Source organism: Anolis carolinensis, unplaced genomic scaffold (genome assembly GCF_035594765.1).
Source record: "Anolis carolinensis isolate JA03-04 unplaced genomic scaffold, rAnoCar3.1.pri scaffold_55, whole genome shotgun sequence".
Taxonomy (NCBI): Eukaryota; Metazoa; Chordata; class Lepidosauria; order Squamata; family Dactyloidae; genus Anolis; species Anolis carolinensis.
In genome coordinates this window covers 82,390-105,775 of record NW_026943864.1, presented here as the reverse complement: position 1 = coordinate 105,775, position 23,386 = coordinate 82,390, and the positions used below count along the sequence as shown (strand labels likewise).

The 23,386-nt window shown below is 42.9% G+C and overlaps 1 protein-coding gene across 4 annotated transcripts in view; it reads left to right on the top strand.

The window, feature by feature from the left end:
• Positions 1-18,295: 18,295 nt before the first annotated feature.
• The window catches only part of LOC134295006 (neurexin-2-like), an 87,400-nt gene continuing 82,309 nt past the window's right edge, over positions 18,296-23,386 (top strand). The window contains exon 1 of one of the 4 annotated variants that reach the window (XM_062966967.1): positions 18,296-19,506. In XM_062966967.1, coding sequence (XP_062823037.1) covers positions 18,792-19,506 — 715 coding nt within the window. In that variant the 5' untranslated portion in view covers positions 18,296-18,791. The remainder of the gene's footprint in view (positions 19,507-23,386) is intronic. The other 3 variants (XM_062966966.1, XM_062966964.1, XM_062966965.1) reach the window with 3 other exon arrangements.

The window sequence follows — 23,386 nt, the reverse complement described above, 5'->3', positions numbered from 1 at the left end:
TATCAACCAATCCTGTGTTGATAAATCGCCTCCTTTTCCTCCCATTGCCACTTGGGCTCCTTTTCTCTTCCTTTGGCTTCTCCTTCCTCCCTTTCTTAGGCTGTAAATTGTAATTTTTTATGATTTATAATAGTCTTTTAGAGTTTATTGAAAAACTGGAAGGCAGCGAATCTGTGAAAAGTGAACCGCGAAGTACTGAAGTACTGAAATTTAAGCTGAATTGACTAAGAAGATAACCCAGATAACATGGTATGTTGATAGCAGAGTTGATATGGTGCCATCTGGGAAACTGCAAAGTTGGAGAGAGAAGAAAGGGGAGATTAATGAAACAAGTTTCATAGGGAGCAGTTTACTGGAAAGATAGAGAGAAAGCTGTTTGTGAGAAGCTGTTCGTGAAGTTTGTGCAAAACTCAAATCCTGGGAGCCATTTTAATCAATATTAATCAACAGCCTTGATGATAAAGATGGGAGAGTGTTAATGAAATCTCCTGATGATATCAAACTGCAGCTTATCTTTTATACGAGAGGAGAATGGAAAATTAAACAAAACGAGCTCAATATTTTTTATGGAATGGAATAGTAGAAAAGGAGCTTGCCATGTTTATGCATTTAATTGTTAATAATAGTAGCTAATTTTTGTAGTGGTCTTAGCAGCAGGAAAAAAGGGAAAAGGGAATTGCCCAGGCCTATTCAGAAACCACAGTAGATTCTAACCCAGTGTGTTGTCGAAGGCTTTCATGTCCGGGATCACAGGGTTGTTGTATGTTTTCCGGGCTGTATGGCCATGTTCTAGAAGTATTTTCTCCTGACGTTTCGCCCACATCTATGGCAGGCATCCTCTGAGGATGCCTACCATAGATGTGGGTGAAACGTCAGGAAAAAATACTTCTAGAACATGGCCATACAGCCCGGAAAACATACAACAACCCTCTAACCCAGTGGTTCTCAACCTGTGGGTCCCCAGGTGTTTTGGCCTACAACTCCCAGAAATTCCAGCCAGTTTACCAGCTGTTTGGATTTCTGGGAGTTGAAGGCCAAAACATCTGGGAACCCACAGGTTGAGAGCCACTGTTCTAACCACTCTTGTATGACACTTTGTGGTGCTTTGTTTTCAACTGATGTTAAGTTGTCTTCAACCTATGGCAATTGTTGGAGAGAGATCCAAGTCATCCTACTCTCAGCAGCTCTACTCAGATCTTGCAGATTCAGGGCTGTGACCTTCTTGATTGAATCCATCAATTCGAGATGTGTTATTCCTCTCCCTTCCCAAGCATTGTTGTCTTTTCAAGTGAGTCATGTCTTCTCATAATATAGTCAAAGCATGACAGTTTCAGCTTAGTCATTTTGGCTTCTAAATAAGGTTCAGGATTGATTTGTTCTAAGGATATATCCTTACAAATTTTATGGATGCTTCCATATATACCTGACCAATCAAGTTGGTTCAAGGTATAGTGGTACATCACACTAGACATTCATACGAGGGTTGAATGAAAAGTAATGCCTCCACCTTCGTAACTCCTCAACAGATGCCAGTACTGGTATGCGGCAGGTACTGACTTGTTCAGTAGACTCTCCTGTACAGTTCCATTTGGCAGGAAGCCTTAGCATTGAACGGTTGTGTTGTTAAAGTGCAAAGTATGGAACCCTGTGCAGACAGTTGGTCAATGCGACTTAAGCAACGTGCAGTCATTGAATTCTTGACAGCAGAAGGTGTCACCACAAAGAAGAAAGGTGTCACCTTCATTCTCATAACGCGAGATGAGTTCCTGGCAAATTTCAAGTCCATGTGCTTTCATTTCATGTGCTGATTTTTAATATCGGAGTACAAACATCTCTATCTGCGGTAATTGATGTTCCCTGGTCTGATCACGCTGTCCTGAAGGCCCGGATTGAGATTCCATCTCCTCCTCCCCATCCTGCCACACCAATCTTTGCTCGGTCTAGGAGACTCATGGAACCTGCTAGGTTCTTGAATGCCCTTAAGGGCCTGGGAACTGCGTGCGTCACTCTCAATGAGCTAGTCAACATCTGGAACGTCAGTTTGTTGGCTGCCTTGGATGAGATTGCCCCCAGACGCCTCCTTCGCCCTCACCGGAATCGCTCCCCCGGTACACTAATGAGCTACGGACGATGAAGCAAGCACGAAAGCGGCTGGAACATCGGTGGCGACGGAAACCCGACAAGGTGTCACTGTCCGCTTTCAAGGCTTTTCACAGGTCCTATGAATCAGCCGTCAAGGATGCTAAAAAATCTTACAATTCCTCCTTAATAGCCTCTGCTAGATCGCGCCCAGCTCAAGTATTCAAAATCGTTCGTGCTTTGACCAGTCCGGCTCCCTTAGTCCAAAACCCAGCAACCACGGCTCTTACAGCAGAGGCATTCCAGAAGTTTTTCACTGATAAAATCACCATGCTTCGGCAAGAACTGCCCCCTACAGTTGATACCTTAAGTGAGCTTGAGACTTTGTGGCCACTTAGTGGGCCTATTTTTGACCGATTTGCTCCGGAAGACAAGGAAGATGTCGCTAGAATCCTGGCTGTTGCAAAACCAACCACCTGTTCCCTTGATCCGTGTCCCTGCTGGCTGGTGAAGAGCTGCCTGGAAGGTCTACTCGATCCGTTGAGTAATATCATCAATGGCTCTCTTGTCTTCCCGGACAACCTAAAAGAGGCAAGGGTTCGTCCCTTGCTAAAGAAGCCTAGCTTGGATCCCATGACCCTTGCCAACTATCGTCCTGTCTCCAACCTCCCATTCTTGGGTAAGATGATAGAGCGGGCTGTGCTGGGACAATTGCAACAATTTCTGGATGATACAGCCGGCCTGGACCCTTTCCAATCAGGCTTCCGCCCTGGCCATGGGACGGAGACAGTTCTGGTTGCCATTACAGATGAACTTCGTCGCCAGTCTGATAGCGGCGGATCAGCGCTACTGGTACTTCTCGACCTTACCGCAGCGTTTGACACCGTTGACTACGATCTAATGATTCACCGTCTCGCCATGTCCGGAGTTCGCGGTCAGGCCCTCAATTGGTTCAACTCATTTCTGCGAAAACGGAGCCAATGCGTGGAGTATATGGATCAAGTCTCTGACAGATCTCCCCTCCTATGTGGGGTGCCCCAAGGTGCAATTCTCTCCCCTCTTCTCTTCAACATCTACGTTAGACCCCTTGCTAGTTTGGCTCAGAGTTTTGGCCTAGACTGCTATCAATATGCGGACGACACCAAACTCCTTCTGCGCTTGGAGCCTGGAGCAACGTCAATACCAGACAATTTCACCTTATGTCTGGAGGCTCTGTCGAACTGGCTACGTGCTAGCAGACTGAAGGTGAACCCGGCGAAGACTGAGATTCTCTGGCATGGCCACTCGACTGGTCTGACCCACTTGCTTCCCACCTTCGATGGTGCTGCCCTATCTCCTTCGCCCACCGTTAAGAGCCTGGGTGTCGTTCTGGATTCGCAGCTGACAATGGAAGCTCAGGTCGCTGCTGCCAGCAAACAGGCCTTTTTCCACCCTCGACAAGCGAGGCAACTGGCACCCTATCTATCTGATGAGGCTCTGGCAACTGTCATCCATGCCACGGTCACGTCTAGGCTGGACTATTGCAACGCCCTGTATGCTGGCCTTCCGATGTCCACGACCCGGAAGCTCCGTATTGTTCAGAATGCGGCAGCCAGGCTACTCACAAGAACACCCATGAAATGCCACATAACACCAGTGCTGCAGCATCTGCATTGGCTTCCAACTGATTACCGTGGTCTATATAAAATGCTAGTCCTGACTTTTAAAACTCTTTACGGCCAGGGCCCATCGTACCTTAGGGACCATCTCTCCTTCTCCCATCATTGGAGGTCGCAACAACCATCCCAATGAGACTTACTTCATGTTCCGGGTCCTAGAGAAGTGCACTTAGAAAGGACCAGACGCAGAGCTTTTTCTGTTTCTGCCCCTGCCTTTTGGAATGCCTTGCCGCCCTATATGAGAGCCATGCGTGAGTTAGGGCCTTTTACCCTAGCACTCAAGACATGGCTCTTTACTAGAGCTTTTAATCTATTTTAATTTTTATCAATATTTGTATGTATGTATTTTTATCCTTTACAATTTTATCTTGTAAATCGCCTAGAGCATCGTGGATGGAGGGCGATTAATAAGTAATTAAATGATGATGATGATGATGATGATGATGATTTCAGGCATCAGCATCCTTGGTACCCATCGTGCACAGATCTTCCGATAGCCAAGCAAAGCAATAATGTGACCCACACGTTCTTGTGAAATACCGATTATGCTTGAAATTTCTCTCTGAGTGATACGACCATCGTCATGAATCAATATGTCAACCTTTTGCTTGTGAAACTCAGTGGTTGCTGTCACAGGATGTCCAACTCTTTGTTTCTCACGCAAGTCAGATGTTCCCACCTCAATATCTTTAAACTACTGATGCCTCAATTAATGTCATTTTATTGCTATCTCGGCTTATACTGGAGTCAATGTTTCCCCAGTTTTTTGTGGTAAAATCAGGTGCCTCGGCTTATATTCGGGTCAGCTTATACTCGAGTATATATGGTATCTTTCCTCCTCCTTCCCATGGGGAGAACTATCATATCAGACCACCTCATCTCTCCAAACCCCTAATCACTCACATTTTAAGAAAAAACGATATAAATAGCATATGAGACAGAGGCCAGAAAGGGAACTTTTCTGAAAAGCAATGAGTAGCAAAAATAGCTATGTTGGTTTAACACAAAACAGTACACTTCCCTTCCCTGCCCAAAGGAGCAACAGTAGTCACCATTACTGAGAGTATATAGTCTGAATTTGTCCTACATAAAAAAATTCCCCAAACCCTATTTTAACTTGTAGTGTTTTAATAATATGGTTTCCACATTAAGTTGTTCATCTCTCCCTCTTGGGGTTTTAATTTTGTTGTTGTTCTCCCACTTCTGCACCACTTAATATACTTCTGTGGTGTTAAGTTGGACACCCAGCTGCATATAACATTAATGAACCCAAACTATTAGCAAATATTATGTAAGACCATTTGGCAAGGATTGTGTTCTCTCTTTTTCCTCTATATCAGCACTTAGTACATCATGCCTTTTTGTTTCTGCCTTTGTTATTAATAGTAAAGAGCATTTATTAAAGACTAGATTTGTTAATAATTAAGCATTTGATGTGTATTTTACTTCAGAATGATTGAGAATTCAGACAGGCAAGTGTTTTAGTCACTCAATTTAACAGGCCTTTTGTTATTGTTCTTGATCACATGCTGACTCCATTCACATTGCAATCCCACCTAAGTCTAAAAATTCACTTGGAGATATTCCTAAGTGAGTATGCATTTGGTTGCAACCTAAAGCAGGGGCTGGCATCTGGTTTGTGAATTTCAAACAAACCTTCACATTTTCTGGGGTTAGGGGTGGAGGACAAGAGTAGAAAAGCCATAAATACATAGGTAAAGGTTTCCCCTGATGTTAAGTCCAGTCATGTCTGACTCTGGGGGTTGGCGCTCATCTCCATTTCTAAGCCGAAGAGTCGGCGTTGTCCGTAGACACCTCCAAGGTCATGTGGCCGACATGACTGCATAGAGCGCCGTTACCTTCCCGCCGGAGCGGTACCTATTGATCTACTCACATTGGCATGTTTTCGAACTGCTAGGTTGACAGGAGCTGGAGCTAACAGCTGGCGTTCACTCCGCTCCCGGGATTTGAAAGTATTAATACTATATATCAAAAAAAGAACCACGCACTTCTCTGAGGGCATTTTGAATGCTTGGGTGGGAAAAATGATGACAGTGGCACCCAAGGGCACCTGGTGCTCTCTGGTGTTACTGGCATTTACCCACTCTCCCTAGAATGACCCTCAACTTATCCATAGGTCATATCAAAATTCTGATTTGTTTTTTGTGGCATAACATTGGGAAACATAGCAACAAAGACTCTGTGACAGACACACATCTCCCAACGCACAGTCTTGGCAACTGGTTGGATATAGTTGAAATTGTGGTGGCATGAAACAGTCCTTCTGCATAGATAACTGTGTGCCTGTGATGTCTGACAACAGCCTAAGATCTAGTTTATGCTGGTATCCAAATTCATCTTGCAAATTGAACTGATGATGGCACTCCTCAGTGTCTCAGCTTTACTTTGTTTTGCCAAGAACTGCTCCATTTGTTCTTCTGTCACATTTAGACATATTTGTTGGATTAAATAAAAATTACTGAGCCATCAGATGGAAGTGTAGGAAGTGTTAAGCTGTAAATGTGGATATTTTTCAAGTATGCCAGAATGACAGCTGGTTTAAGAGGTTTCAGAAGAAAATATCTGAGATTCTATAACAGATTACAGGGCAGGTGTTAAGCCAGTCATGGTCAACTGGGACACTCCAGGTATTTTCATTTTATAACTTCAATCAGTCTTAGCTTGCATAGCCAACAGTATGAGCTATTATTGGAACTGCAATCCAAAGAAAATCTAGATGTCCCAGTTATCCATCTGTGAGGTAAGCTGAAAAGTATTAAGTATTCAATCAAATTTCTTGAGTCTTTTCAAGTGTTCAAATTTCAACTTTCATTTCATTATTGAAATGGCAGACCCTCATCCTCTCACTGCTCATTATTGACAGGCCAAGTGACCGCTGCTGGTTCTTTTCTTAGTCAATCAGTACATGAACTCCTGTTTGGACTACATTTAAAGGAACTATTTGTAGTGCTGAACACTCTTAATACTAGTTTCAGAACCTTAAATAACTCCCATAGGTAAAGCTTAGCTAAAGTTTTCCCCCGACATTGAGTCCAGTCGTGTCCGACTCTGGGTGTTGGTGCTCATCTCCATTTCTAAGCCGAAGAGCCAGCGTTGTCTGTAGACACCTCCAAGGTCATGTGGCCGGCATGACTGCATGGAGTGCCGTTACCTTCCCGCCGGAGCGGTACCTATTGATCTACTCACATTTGCAAGTTTTTGAACTGCTAAGTTGGAAGAAACTGGGCCTAACAGTGGGAGCTCACCCAGCTCTCAAGATTCAAACCACCGAAAACCTTCGGTTTGTAAGTCCAGCACCTCAGTGGTTTAACCTGCTGTGCCACCATAAACTCCCATAACTCCCATAAAGCTATATGAAGCCCAGAATGGATTCATTGTCCCACACACTTTATTTATTTATTTCAGACATTTATATCCCGTCCTTCTCACCCCCGGGGGGAGGGGGGTTCAGGGTGACCTCAAAATCAGCAACCATTAGATACCAAGAAACATATAAAACAAATTAAAACATTAATTTAAAACATCCATTTAAACATCCATTTAAAAAGCACCATTCAAGACATAATCCAGGTCTGTCCATTATCAGTTGATCATTTTTACTGCTGGTCAAATGCCTGGTCCCACAACCAAGTTTTAAGTTTTTTACGAAAGGACAGGAGGGAGGGAGCCAATCTGATTTCATTAGGGAGGGAGTTCCACAGACCGGGAGCCACTACTGAGAAGGCCCTGTCTCTTGTCCCCACCAATCGCACTTGCGAATGTGGTGGGATTGAGAGCAGAGCCTCCCCCGACAATCTTAAACTGTGAGGTGGATCATAGCAGGAGATACGCTCAGACAAGTAAGCTGGACCGGAACATGGGACTCACTGTTCATATGTCTTATTTTACAGAAGTCATCACTCCATTTGAAAGTTTCAAGTGTCCAGTCTAAGTCTGAGTTAACAGATAAACACTAACTCAAGATCCTTGATATTACCCATCAAGAGTTAGTGCCTAGGACAGGTACACCTGGTCAGTGTCCTATCCACAGTTTCCATATTTCTATTTAAATTATAGCAATTATTTCTTAAAGTGACATCTATAGATACAAAATTGTATAGGCCCCTTTTCCCCCAATCTGTGTTCTCTTCTGTCCTTCATGGATATGCACTTCCTTTATTTTTGTAGTTAAGTGCAAGTGGTTAATCTAGCCCAGGGGTCTCCAAACTAAGGCCCGGGGGCCACATGTGGCCCATTGAAGCCATTTATCTGGCCCCCGTGGCAGCGGCTCCCTCCTCCTCTGCCGAGGAAGGTGCATGCGGTGCAAGGGAGAAGGGAAAGGCATGCACCTTTCCCGCCTCCTCCCATGCCTTCCAAAGCTTTGGTTGTTTATAATGGTATTTTAATTATTATTTAATTAATAATTAATTATTAAGGGGTGCTTTGTTAGTGCTTTTGGTGCACAAAGGCAGAAGGGGGTTGGACTAAATGGCTCAAGAGGTCTCTTCCTACCCTCTTTATTATTAATATTATTATTATTATTATTATTATTTTATGACACAGCAAAAGGAGCCCTAGTGGCGAAGTGTGTTAAAGCACTGAGCTGCTGCATTTGCAGACTGAAAGGTCCCAAGTTCAAACCCCGGGAGCGGCGGGAGCGGCCGCTGTTAGCTCCAGCTCCTGCCAACCTAGCAGTTTAAAAACATGCCAATATGAGTAGATCAATAGGTACCGTTCCGGTGGGAAAGTAACGGCGCTCCATGCAGTCATGCCAGCCACATGACCTTGGAAGTGTCTACGGACAACGTCGGCTCTTCGGCTTAGAAATGGAGATGAGCACCAACCCCCAGAGTCAGACATGACTAGACTTAACGTCAGGGGAAACCTTTACCTTTACCTATGACACAGCAAACAAGATAGATATGCTGGATTTCGTATCAGAAAATCACAAGTCAAACACTTCCCAAGTGTCTAGGACTGCGTGATGTATTTTCGGATGATGCATGCAGATCCCAGTAGGGTGGCCTTTTGCAGTTGGCAGATCTTGATTTTGTCAATGTCTATTGTTTCCAAATGCTGGGTGAGATCTTTTGGCATGGCACCCAGTGTACCCATCACCACTGGGACCACCTGCATTGGTTTATGCCAGAGTCTTTGAAGTTCAATCTTGAGGTCCTGATAGCGGCTGAGTTTTTCCTGTTGTTTTTCGTCAATGCGACTGTCACCTAGGATGGCGACATCAATTATCCAAACCTTTTTCTTTTCCACAACTGTGATGTCTGGTGTGTTGTGTTCCAGAACTTTGTCAGTCTGGATTCGGAAGTCCCACAGTATCTTTGCACGCTCATTTTACAATACTTTTGCAGGTTTGTGATCCCATCAGTTCTTTGCTGCTGGCAGGTGGTACTTGAGGCATAAGTTCCAATGGATCATTTGGGCCACATGGTTGTGCCTCTGTTTGTAGTCTGTCTGTGCGATTTTCTTACAGCAGCTGAGGATATGATCCATGGTTTCGTCGGTTTCCTTGCACAGTCTGCATTTTGGGTCATCAGCTGATTTTTCGATCTTGGCCTTAATTGCATTTGTTCTGATGGCTTGCTCCTGGGCTGCAAGGATCAGGCCTTCCGTTTCCTTCTTCAGTGTCCCATTTGTGAAGCACAAGCAAAGCACCCCCGACAGATGGCCACCCAGCCTCAATGTTGTTATTGTGCTTTTGGTGCACAAAGGCAGAAGGGGTTGGACTAAATGGCCCAAGGGGTCTCTTCCAACCCTCTTTATTATTTTTATGATGATGATGATGATGATTAACATTGGGGCTGTATTTGTTCCCGTTTTGTTTGTTTACTTCAAAATAAGGTATGTGCAGTCTGCATAGGAATTTGTTCATAGTTTTTTTTTTAAACTATGGTCCGGCCCTCCAACGGGCTGAGGGACTGTGAACTGGCCCCCAGTTTTAAAAGTTTGGGGATCCTTGATGTAGCCTGTTATAAGTTAAGGGAGGCTCTTGGTATGCCTGAGGTTTGATCCTAGAAGAGGGCTACTCGAAGGCAGGAGAAGTTGTAGTTCCCCCATCTCCAGATTCAGCAGTAGGTTAAAAGGTGAATGGACATCTCTGAGTTCTGCTCTAACATCCCAGTTTATGTTCAAATAAAGCCCAGAGAGGGTGAAAAGAGTCCTTTGTTTCTAAGACCATAATAACGGGTTCAGCATAGTGCTCAAAATGTGCTTCTCTTCCACATTCCATCCCTCTGGTTTGCATGACAGCCTAGAAAATCCACAGTAAGGGCATCTCTCTGCATGGTGACAATGTTTTTTCCACAATGATTCAGGGAATATCATTCTGAAGTCTTTACAGTCAATATGTATTTGGGTTAATTAACTGAAAACACAATGGCACTGTCTAGCTCCCTTCTCCAATTCTCTGATTAACCAGTCTCAATTTCAGCATGTGGCCTGCAGCATTTCTATTTTTAGCACAAATTGAAGACTCTTAAATTGCTTATTTTCTGTTTACTAAAGTTTTTCTGTTTGTTCCCATGGAAACTGTGGCAAGTGTCACAGATAAACTGGTTTATTAAATGGACGGAAGCACAGTTGCAAGATTGGAAAAGAAAGGCCTGTTGGATTTTATGCACAACTTGTAGTGTCATAAATATGACACAAAAGGGGAAAAATACTAAATACATCATGTGAATCTATATTAGATCAGAGCATCCTTCCACCAGCCAGCAGTCTCTGGATATTTTAAACTATCAAATGTATATTATCCCCAGCACAACATGGCCAACAATGGCTCAAGGTGATGGTGATTGTTTTGCAACACATTTGGAAGTTGTCAGCTTGGAGCAAAACAAGAGTATATTTGAAACATGTTCTCCAGTGTGTTTAAATTTCTTTCCATTGGCACTGTGAAACCAGGTTTAAAGAACTCCATTAATGATTAATGACTATAATGGAATGGATAAATTGCAGATCATCTGCATTAGTTTCAGCCTCTTGTGATTATGGCCAGATAATTCTCTCACGGATGTATCCATGTACAACTGGGAGCTAAACTGTCTCTTGGTGCTTATTACCACAATCACATTACTATTGGAATGGATCTCTCCTGCTACAGAAGCAGTCTAATGGCCATGTTAAAATACAACTTGTACAAGGAAACATTTGAAAGTAAGGAAACATGGTTGAGATATTTCCTTTTCAACCATTTGATGAAGCATCCAGCGAGTTTGATGTAAAGGTACAAAATAAAAATTATTTGCTTTGACATGACTATATAATAGGGTAGAAAGGTGTGTGTGTATGTAGGTATCTATCTATCTATAGATATAGATATGAGATGTGAAATAAAGCATATTTCAGAATGAGATATGGCAAAGGTTCTAGGAAAGAGACCCAAAAATGCTGGCAAAACACTAGCTGTAATTCTTTCCTTTTCTTGTTTTCTCCATTCGTTGAGTAGAGATAAGTTATAAGCAAGTTTACTCAGGTGTTTACTCAGCTTCCTGACCTGAAAAGCAAAACAACAGCTCTTCAAGTATTGCTTATCTCTAATCACTGGTTGGACATGACAACAGATGAAAGAAGAGGTTCCCGTGTAGGGACCACAAGCCAGAAAAATAGTAAACTATTGTCTAACATAGCTTTGCCTCTACATAAATCATATAGCCCTTATATAGATAATATAAGCACTTTGTATGAACCAAAGTAGTATGTGCAACACAGGGCTTGTACCCCTCCCTTCCTGTGGGCTGGTGACTTCCTTCAGGAAGTTCCAGAGAGAGAAGAAAGCTCAGAGTAAACAAGTTAGGTCATTGGTATCACTTGTGCCAAAGTAGGTGTGGAAGGTGAGGAAGACCCTCAGCCTTTGGTGAATTCTAGATAAGGCCAAGATATACAATTCTTTGTTTGCTACGACATGCTTTGCGATGGCCATTTGCATTGTACGGACCCACAAAAGTGGGTACTTATGGCTGTTTTGCCTTATCATCAGCTGTGATAATAAAAGGCTTGTTTTATTGCTCTCCTGGAATTCTCTCCTTTACTCCCCCGCTGGGCTAGTCTCTAACTCCCATGCCTGCATTATGTAGTACATTTCAATGATTTCAAGTGCAGATCATATGCTACGGTCTTTTTTTCCCCCCATATCAACATTGGTAGTCTCCATGGAAAATTGGTGATATGCGTTTATAGCACAGCACAATCATTTATAGAGATTAGTTTATGGAGTTATTCTATGTTGTTTTGTTTATTGAAATCAAGCCAACTTTGAATGAGACATCACACAGTCTTTCTATCATAAACTGTTCTTCTCAGGTCTTGCAGACTCAGGGTCTTGGCCTTCTGTATTGAGTCTATCTATCTGAAATGCAGTGTTCCTCTTTTCTTATTGCCTTCTACCTTACCAAACATTTGTGTGTATGAATGAATTGTATCTTCTTATGATATGGTCAAAGTATGATAGCCTCGGTTTAGTCATCTTGACTTCTAGGCAAAGTTCAGACTTGATTTGCTCTAGGACTCATTTATGAGTCATTTTAGCAGTCGAATTTTCTGCAGCACCATCTTTCAAATGAGTTGATTTTCTTTCTATCATTTTACTTCACTTTTCAGCTTTCACAATCATACATAAACATGGGAAATGGACAGTATGACTAAACAGACCCATTGTCATGACTCTTAATCTGAAATGGGGCCTTCCTCTTTTTCTGTTGCCTTTTAGCATACCAAGAATTGTGACTGTGTGAATGTAAATTGTGTCTTCTCATGATTTGGCCAAAGTACAACAGCCTCTGTTCGGTCAACTTAGCTTCTAGGGAGAGTTCAGTTTGGATTTCCTCTAAGACCCATTTATGTTTCATTTTAGCAGTCAACTTTTCTCCAGCACCATGCATATTCTTTCCACCAGCTTTTTTCAGTTTCACACATAAATAGAAATGGGAAATACAATAGTATTTTTCACTTCCTTAATTGTTTATCCGTAAAATATTTTCTTGCATTTTATAAAAGGTAATATTATTCACTTGTTTCTAGCTATTGGGTGAGCTTTTGTAAAGAAGAAAAGAAACCAGGGAAGGAAGACAAAAGGCTACTATTACAGCACTAAAATAAAAAGTACAAAGACGTTAGTGTCAAAAATGACCATTATTGCTTAATGATATAGCATTTGAAGGTATTTTATGCATTTAAAGATTTAAGATTTTGCATTATAGATGTACTGAAGTTTCATAGTTACTTTATTGCTGTAATATGTGCTGGTGGCACAGTGCATTAAAGCGCTGAGCTGCTGAACTTGCGGACCAAAAGGTGCCAGGTTCAAATCCCGGGAGCGGAATGAGCGCCCACTGTTAGCCCTAGCTCCTGCCAACCTAGCAGTTCGAAAACATGCAAATGTGAGTAGATCAATAGGTACCGCTCCGGCGGGAAGGTAAGGGTGCTCCATGCAGTCATGCCGGCCACATGACCTTGGAGGTGTCTATGGACAACGCCGGCTCTTCGGCTTAGAAATGGAGATGAGCACCAACCCCCAGAGTCGGTCACGACTGGACTTGATGTCAGGGGAAAACCTTTACCTGACCTATGTGGCCATTGTAATTAATAAAATGAAATGAACAACAAGAAATCCAGTATCTAACCATTCTCACAATATTTATCTGGATGATGAGCAACCAACTGCTTTGTGGCTCACTCTCGCTTTCTCTCTCTCTTTTTCACTCTCTCACACACGTTTGTAAGCCTGTTATTGGATCATTAACAGGACATTGTCCCTGGATGGAACTGAAATCCTTAATAAGCCTATACTCTGACTAAAACTGGTGATGTTTCAAAAGACCTTCTCTGTCTGCAGGGCATATCAAAAGGAGCCTGTCTTTCAATCCAATCATTATTCTTGGAGTAGGTGAGGAAAAGAAGGTTGATAACAAAGGAAATAATTAGCTCAACAATGCTAGCAAAAATCTTGGATCAAGAGATGCACCAAATCTGTGTAACTGTAAAACATCTCTTACCCTCCATCCTCCAAAGAAAAGAAAAAAAACCCTGGAGAATAGTAAAGGAACACTGTGATAGGCATCTGATGGGACCTCAGAGGAGTCTTCCTTGGGCCACTGAGGATAAGATCACTGCTGTTTATCAAAGTGTAGAAACATGACCAGATGCTTCTCTGCCACTCTACCTACTCTCCACCAGCCAGTAAATGGTAGTAATGGGTGGCTGTAGCAAAGAATCCCTGCCGTTGCTATGGAGACCGGACCCTCCCCACCAGCTTCCAAAGGATGGAGGGTACTTGTTTAAGTTGGCATCAAACCTGGGCAGGATTTGGTGGGGCGGAAGGAGGATTAGGCTCTTGTGTTGTCGAAGGCTTTCATGGCCGGGATCACAGGGTTGTTTTATGTTTTCCAGGCTGTATGGCCATGTTCCAGAAGCATTCTCTCCTGACGTTTCGTCCACATCTATGGCAGGCATCCTCAGAGGAGAAACTCAGCAAGGAAGGTTTATATATATCTGTGGAAAGTCCAGGGTGAGAGAAGAACTCTTTGTCAGTTGGAGGCCAGTGTGAATGTTGTAGTTAATCACCTCAATTAGCATTGAATAGCTTCATCTCCTGGCTTCTTCCTGCCTGGGGGCATCCTTTGTTAGCTACCCCTGGTTCCCATGTCTTGGTTCCAAGGGCAGCTAACGACTCTGAACAAAGGATGCCCCCAGGCAGGAAGAAGCCAGGAGATGAAGCTATTCAGTGCTAATTGAAGTGATTAACTACAACATTCACACTGGCCTCCAACTGACAAAGAGTTTGGTTGTTGTGTGTTTTCCGGACTGTATGACCATGTTCTAGAAGTATTCTCTCCTGACGTTTCGCCCACATCTATGGCAGGCATCCTCAGAGGTTGTGAGGTATGGAGAAACTAAGCAAGGAAGAGATATATATACATATATATATATATATATATGGAAAGTCCAGGGTGAGAGAAGAACTCTTGTCAGTTGGAGGCCAGCGTGAATGTTGCAGTTAATCACCCTAATTTGCATTGAATGACAAAGAGTCATTCCAGAGTCATTTCCAGACAGGAATCAATCAGGGGCAGCTAACGACTCTGAACAAAGGATTTCCCCAGGCCAGGAGGTGAAGCTTGGAAGGACATTTAATGCTAATGAAGGTGATTAATTACAACATTCACACTGGCCTCCAACAGACAAGAGTTCTTCCCCCCCCCAACCCAGGAACTTCCACACATATATAAATATAATATATATACAGTAGAGTCTCACTAATCCAAGCTAAACGGGCCGGCAAAAGCTTGGATAAGCGAATATCTTGGATTATAAGGACTGATCAAGGAAAAGCCTATTAAACATCAAATTAGGTTATGATTTTACAAATTAAGCACCAAAACTTCATGTTATACAACAAATTTGACAGAAAAAGTAGTCCAATACGCAGTAATGTTATGTTGTAATTACTGTATTTACGAATTTAGCACCAAAATATCACGATATATTGGAAACATTGACTACAAAAATGGCTTGGATTATCCAGAGGCTTGGACAAGCAAGGTTTGGATTAGTGAGACTCTACTGTATTATATATTAAATGTCATATTACTAATAATATTACCATATAATTATATAGTACAATATATTAATTTAATGCTTATATTGTGCTAGGCTAATAATATATTGTATGTTCATTTGATTTGTAAGCCGGTCTGAGTCCCCTTTGGGGTGAGAAGAGCGGGATATAAAGGTAGTAAATAAATAATAAACTTTCCTTGCTTAGTTTCTTCATATCTCACAATCTCAGAGGATGCCTGCCATAGATGTGGGCGAAACGTCAGGAGAGAATGGGGCCGGGCTGTGGCACAGGCTGGTGAGCAGCCAGCTGCAATAAATCACTCTGGTCATGAGTTCGAGGCCAGCCCATGGTGGGGTGAGCACCCAACATTTAAAAATAAAAAAATAGCCCCTGCTCGTTGCTGACCTAGCAACCCGAAAGATAGTTGCATCTATCAAGTAGGAAATTAAGGTACCACTTATAAAGTGGGGAGGCTAATTTAACTAATTTACGACTCCATAAAAAAAAATCATCCAGCCGCCATTGGAATGAGGAAGTGCCGTCGCAGTGGATGATGAAGCAGCTGCTCCCCCTGTGGCTGGAATCGAACATCCCCTCAGGAGAAGTTTAAATTGCCTCTGTGTCTGTCTCTGTCTTTGTTCTATGTGTATATGGCATTGAATGTTTGCCTTATATGTATATAATGTGATCCGCCCTGAGTCCTCTTCGGGGTGAGAAAGAAGGGTGGAATATAAATATTGTAAATAAATAAATAAAATATATAATACTTCTGGAACATGGCCATACAGCCCGGAAAACATACCTACAACAACTCTCCAAAAAGTTCCTCTCGTTCTCATAGTTTAATGTTGACCTTAAGGTTGCAAAGGGGATTTGTGTGTATCTGCAGTTGTTATAAGAAGCCAAATCTTTGATGTGTCGGGTGGAAAGTTGACTGGGCTGGCATGATAAACTGGGGATCTCTCTTCCCTTCCACTTTGCCTTTCCTCCCCCATCCCTTCTAGTACATTTCCCCCTCCCATGCTATAAATAATCAAGCTCTTATGCAGTAACAAGATGCAAATTCAGCCTCCTCCTAGAGCAGCAGGCGCTGGGGAGTGGGGGGGGGGGGAGAGAAATAAATTGCTTCTCTGACAGTCAGTTACAAGGGTAATCATTCCAAAAAGGCAATTTGACGGGAATGAAATTTGCATTGCATTAGCATTGTGAGTGACACCGAGGTCCTGATCCTGCAGGAGGTGAAGGGAAAAGATGCAACCTATGCCTCCCAGCAATGCTTGTGGAGAAGGCACAGAAATGCTCAGGAGCTGCGGGAGGAAAAAGGAGATAATTTAGAGACGGTTGGGAGGGCTTGGATGTGACTCTAGATTTGTTGGGCTGCTGTTAGATTCAATTGCGGTTGGCTCACAGGAGTTATGTTCTAGACGTTCTCATAAGACCATAGGTAAGCAGAGAGACCTCCAAAGACCATCTAGATGGTCTCATAAGATCATAGATAAGGAAAGGGATCCTCAAAGCATTTGGATGGTCTCATAAGACCATAGATAAGCAAAGAGACCTCCAAAGACCATCTAGATAGGTCTCATAAGCCCATAGATAAGGAAAGTGACCTCTAAAAGCCATCTAGATGGTTTCATAAGACCATAGATAAGGAAAGGGATACTGAAAGACCATCTAGACAGTCTCATAGGACCATAGGTAAGGAAAGTGACCAAAAAGCCATCTACATGGTCTCATAAGACCATAGATAAGGAAAGGGATCCTCAAAGATCATCTAGATGGTTTCATAAGACCATAGGTAAGGAAAGTGACCAAAAAGCCATCTACATGGTCTCATAAGACCATAGATAAGGAAAGGGATCCTCAAAGATCATCTAGATGGTTTCATAAGACCATAGGTAAGGAAAGTGACCTCCAAAAGCCATCTAGATGGTCTCATAAGACCATCAGTAAGGAAAGGGATCCTCAAAGACCATCTAGACGGTCTCATAGAACCATAGGTAAGGAAAGTGACCTCCAAAGGCCATCTAGATGGTCTCATACGACCGTAGCTAAGCAAAGAGACCTCCAAAGACCATCTAGACAATCTCATAAGACCATAGGTAAGCAAAGAGACCTTCAAAAACCAGGTAGACTTAGGTCAACCCTAAGCCTAAAGTTAGCACAGGGGCCAGGTCAATGACCTTGGAGGGCCGCATCTGGCCCCCGGGCCTTAGTTTGGGGACCCCTGTGTTAGAGGATGCAGCTACATTGTAGTATTAATGCAGTTCGGTACAACTTAAATATATACTGTATATACTCAAGTATAAGCCTAGTTTTTCAGCCCTTTTTTAGGACTGGAAAAAACCTCTTCAGCTTATACTCGGGTGAGGGTCCTGGTGGGCTTATATTCAGGTCGACTTATATACGGTATATTTATTATTTTTCTCTATTATTATTGGTATTGTTACATTTATTATTTTACTCTATGAATGAGCGCCCGCTGTTAGCCCCAGTTCCTGCCAACCTAGCAGTTCGAAAACATGCAAATGTGAGTAGATCAATAGGTACCGCTCCGGCGGGAAGGTAACGGCGCTCCATGCAATCATGCCAGTGGCCACATGACCTTGGAGGTGTTTACGGACAACGCCAGTTCTTTGGCTTAGAAATGGAGATGAGCCCCAACTCCCAGAGTCGAACATGACTGGAATTAACGTCAGGGGAAAACCTTTACCTTTACCTAACCTACATTTATTATTTTACTCTATTATTGTTGTTACTTTTATATTTATTTTATCCTATTTTTATTATTATTAATACATTTATTATTTTACTCTCAGAAAGAGAAAGAGTGCAACTGGTCCCTCTTCTGGAGGCTGTTGTGTGGGTGGAGCTAATAAAGTGGTTTTTTTGTTCACTGCCATATTGTAGGAAAAAATTTCAATGCTCTACTATAATTGATTTTTTTTTTAAAAAAAAATAACTGACTGCTTTCCTCCTCTTTTTTCTCCCTCTCATTCTTATTCTCTTCTCTTCTTCCAGGCCTGAGCCTTCTATGATGTACACTCCAGACTGAACTTGAAACCGGGGCAGCTTAGGAAGGGAAGAAGGCCGGCTGCTCCGGGCATCAAGAGAGATATATGGTCCTTGGAGGAATATTGGAGCCTGTGAACATTTGGGAACCGGTCAGAGACTTTGCTTGACTTGACCTGCTCTTGGGTGGAGGAAGATGCTGTAGAAGAGCGGCCCTGTGCTCCTGGGGAGGGGGAACAGGGGAGGTGGAAGGACCTTTCTGCCTTGAGACCCACGGACATTGGGACTTTTCTGCTTGAGAGAGCCCCCTCCCCATGTCCAGCGGTCCCTGTGGGTTCCTCATCGTTTGAGAAACAGACCAGATTGTAACCTCTTCTCCATCTTCCCTCTCCACGGCGCTACTCTTTTGTCTCATGTGGATTTGAAAGCATCTCGAGGACGGGAGGCCTCCTTGACCTCCAGGCGAAGCCATGGCGAAGCCGGTGCGTTTGCTGGTGCCCTTGGCGCTGCTGGTGGCCTCGATGCTGAGCCCAGGCGCAGGCGGAGCGGCCTTGGAGTTCAGCGGCACGACAGGGCAGTGGGCACGCTATGCGCGGTGGGACGCCAGCTCCTTGGGGGAGCTGAGCTTCAGCCTCAAGACCAACGTCTCCCGGGCGCTGGTGCTCTACCTGGACGACGGCGGGAACTGCGACTTCTTGGAGTTGCTGATCCTGGAGGGGCGCTTCCGCCTGCGCTTCACCATCTCCTGCGCAGAGCCGGCCAGCCTGCACCTGGAGACGCCCGTCAACGACGACCGCTGGCACATGCTGCTCTTGACGCGCAACTACCGAGAGACCATGCTGGTGGTGGACGGCGAGGCCCGGGTCGCCGAGGTGAAGTCCAAGCGGCGCGACATGACGGTGGAAAGCGACCTCTTCGTGGGCGGCATCCCGCCCGACGTCCGCCTCTCGGCCCTCACGCTCAGCACCGTCAAGTACGAGATGCCTTTCCGCGGCATCGTGGCCAATCTGAAAGTGGGAGACATGCCGCCAGCGCTCTTGGGCAGCCAGGGCATCCGCAGCGACATGGAGTACCTGTGCACCAAACAAAATCCTTGTGTCAATGGTGGGATCTGCACCGTCATCAACAGCGAGGTGCAATGTGATTGCAGCCTTACCGGCTTCCAGGGGAAGTTTTGCAGTGAAGGTAAGACACTCTGATTCTGGGATTTATTTATTTATTTATTTACAGCATTTATATTCCGCCCTTCTTTCTCACCCCGAAGGGGACTCAGGGTGGATCACATTACACATATAGGAAAACATTCAATGCCTTTTAACATAGAACAAAGACAAGACAAACACAGGCTCCAAGCTGGCCTCGAACTCATGACCTCCTGGTCAGAGTGATTCATTGCAGCTGGTTGCAGTTGGCTTGCTCTCCAGCCTGCGCCACAGCCCAGGATTGAGTTCCTTGAACCACTCAGGGGTACGGTAGCCAAAGATGGGGAATGGTTGTTGTAAAAGTAGTGTCTCACTTATCCAACATCCACTTATCCAACATTCTGGATTATTCAACGTAGTCTGCCTCCCACCCGGATTCACAGCTGTCTCTCTAGGCAACCAGTACTGAACTTTTTACTCATTTAATTACCGACAATATTGTTACTGTAAGCTTATTTTAGGCAATTCTATCTTTATTTATAAGGAGCCCCGGTGGCGAAGTGTGTTAAAGCACTGAGAGTTCCATACTTCGCACTTTAACAACACAACTGTTCAATGCTAAGGCTTCCCGGTCTGCACAGGGTTCCATACTTCGCACTTTAACAACACAACGGTTCAATGCTAAGGCTTCCCCGTCTGCGCAGGGTTCCATACTTCACACTTTAACAACACAACCATTCAATGCTAAGGCTTCCCCATCTGCGCAGGGTTCCATACTTTGCACTTTAACAACACAACCGTTCAATGCTAAGTCTTCCCGGTCTGCACAGGGTTCCATACTTCGCACTTTAACAACACAAACGGTCAATGCTAAGGCTTCTCCGTCTGCACCGGGTTCCATACTTCGCACTTTAACAACACAACGAGGGTGCAGTGAATGATGAATGGTCATGAGTTTTCTTGTTTTTCTGTCCAAATTGTCTAGTTCCACCTGTGACCAATTTATAATGCCAGCAGTATATCTTATGACAGGTATGGCCCAGGTGTTTATGGCCTTGATGGTGTTGCCTCCATTGAGCTTGCTTTTGAGAATTTTTCTGACCCTTTGTGTGTATTCTTTACTGACCACAGTCTTCACATGTTCATGCTTGATGTTGTCCAGCTGTAATATGCCCAGATATTTATAGGCCTCTGGCTGGTGACACTTTATTGTTTGGCTATTAGGCATATTTATGCCCTTACTTTCAATGATTTTTCCCTTCTTCAATGCCACTGTCGAACATTTGTCCAAGCCAAACTCCATGCTGATATCAGTGCTAAAAATTCGGACAGTGTTAGTCAGAGACTGGATTTCAGTTTCCGTTTTTCCATACAGCTTCAGGTCATCCATGTACATCAGATGCAAAATTTTGTGAGATTTCTTAGATGTTTGATAGCCAAGATTTGCTTTCTGTAAGATTGTTGACAGAGGGATCATGGCAATAATGAAAAGCAGAGGGGACAATGAGTCTCCCTGGAAAATTATTATAATTATAATTATATAATAATAATTATATTATTATTATAAAATTATTATTATTATTATTATTTTATTATGACACAGCAAACAAGATAGATATGCTGGATTTCATATCACAAAATCACAAGTCGAACACTTCCCAAGTGTCTAGGACTGTGTGATGTATTTTCGGATGATGCGCGCAGATCCCAGCAAGGTGGCCTTTTGTTGTTGTTGTTGTTGTTGTTGTTGTTGTTGTTGTTGTTGTTATTATTATTATTATTATTATTATTATTATTATTATTATTATATGGGCACCAACCCCCAGATTCAGACACAACTGGAGCTCGCTATAACCTGCAATGTCATTGGAGGGAGAGCCATTGGTGTCTCCTGTGTAGTGGGAGCTATAGCTGTTTGTGGAAGTGGGAGCTTGTCTGTGGAAGTGGACACCCCAGCCACACATACACATACATATTTTCACTTCTATTATGTGTCTAGATTTGTGTGAGGATCACTTTCATGCTATGAAGAATGTTGCTGTGCAGGAGTGGTCATAATCGGTCCTAGACGAGGAAACAAATGCCTTGCAGGTCAAAGGCAATCTGGTCCCTAGCTACAAACAATTTATTCAGCTATTACTTATCTGTTTATGACTGTGCCTGCTGTTCTGGAAGGAAGCCAACAAGGGCTGCAGGCATCCAGCACTGGGGAAGCTGGTGTGGGCGGACTGCAAAGGGAGACCCTGGGCTGTTTTTCCAAAGTCCCTTGCTTCCCTGCTTGGATGCCAGTGGGTGGATCCCAGTGATGTAATTGAGGGAGAGCACTCATTCTTACTCTCACTCTCTTTCTGGAATCCTTTGCTTGTGCAGAGCATAGTTTCCCGTTTCCTAATACAGGTTCAGCATCCCTTAATCGGAAATGCTTTGCATTAGATGTGTTTTGGATTTTATGATACTGTATATACTCGAGTATAAGCCTAGTTTTCCAGCCCCTTTTTAGGACTGGAAAAACACCTCCTCGGCTTATATTCGGGCAAGGGTCCTGGTGGGCTTATATTCAGGTCGGCTTATACTTAAGTATATATGGTATATTTATTATTGTTCTCTATTATTATTGGTATTGTTACATTTATTATTTTACTCCATTTATTATTATTATTACATTTATTATTTTACTCTATTATTGTTGTTACTTTTGCATTTATTTTACTCTATTTTTATTATTATTAATACATTTATTATTTTACTCTATTTATTATTACATTTATTATCTTACTCTATTGTTGTTACTCTTACATTTATTTTACTTTATTTTTATTATTAATACATTTAATATTTTACTCTATTTATTATTACATTTATTATTTTACTGCATTTATTTTATTATGACACAGCAAACAAGATAGATATGCTGGATTTCGTATCACAAAATCACAAGTCGAACACTTCCCAAGTGTCTAGGACTGTGTGATGTATTTTCGGATGATGCGCGCAGATCCCAGTAGGGTGGCCTTTTGCAGCTGGCAGATCGTAATTTTGTCAATGTCTGTTGTTTCCAAATGCCGACTGAGATCTTTTGGCATGGCATTTATTATTATTATTACATTTATTATTTCACTCTATGATTATTAAAAGGATACATAAGCACATTTACATTGAAGAAGACGAAAATAATGATTTAATCAGAGTTGAATAGTCATATCTTAAATTAGTTTGACATAAAGATTCAAAAACATTGAAACTACTGATGCCTCAATTAATGTAATTTTATTGGTATCTCGGCTTATACTGGAGTCAATGTTTTCCCAGTTTTTTGTGGTAAAATTAGGTGCCTCAGCTTATATTTGGGATGGCTTATACTCGAGTATATACGGTACCTTATTTCCATATACTACAGTATGTACACAATTAGATCAGGGTTGTTGTGTGTTTTCCAGGCTGTATGGCTATGTTCCAGAAGTATTCTCTCCTGATGTTTCACCCACATCTGTGGCAGGCATCCTCAGAGGTTGGAAAAACTAGGGATTCTGAGACATACTGCCCGAAAGTAACTTTTTTGCAAGTTCTGTTTTTCCCTATGAAAAATACAAAGTGAGATCCTGTCAATGAACCACAGAAATGTGCTAGAAGACCTAGAAATTCCTAGAGAGGTTTTCTTTCAAGTAAAAAATCTGTGTTTATTTACGGTATGATTTTTCATTTTCACATGGGAAGAGGAGAGTGCAGACTTGTGACTTTCCAGAAGGTTCGGGCAAAAGCAAACTATGTCCAGCACTCTCCGCTTGTGTGTTCCTCCCTTCTTAACAACCTTTGCCATTCTGACCACACTCTGAGCTTGTTTAAGCCGCATCTGCCGCAATTTCCATCTTTGAAATGCTGAAAGGTATGCTTTTGTTCTCATGTTCAGAGATAAAATCTGCTGG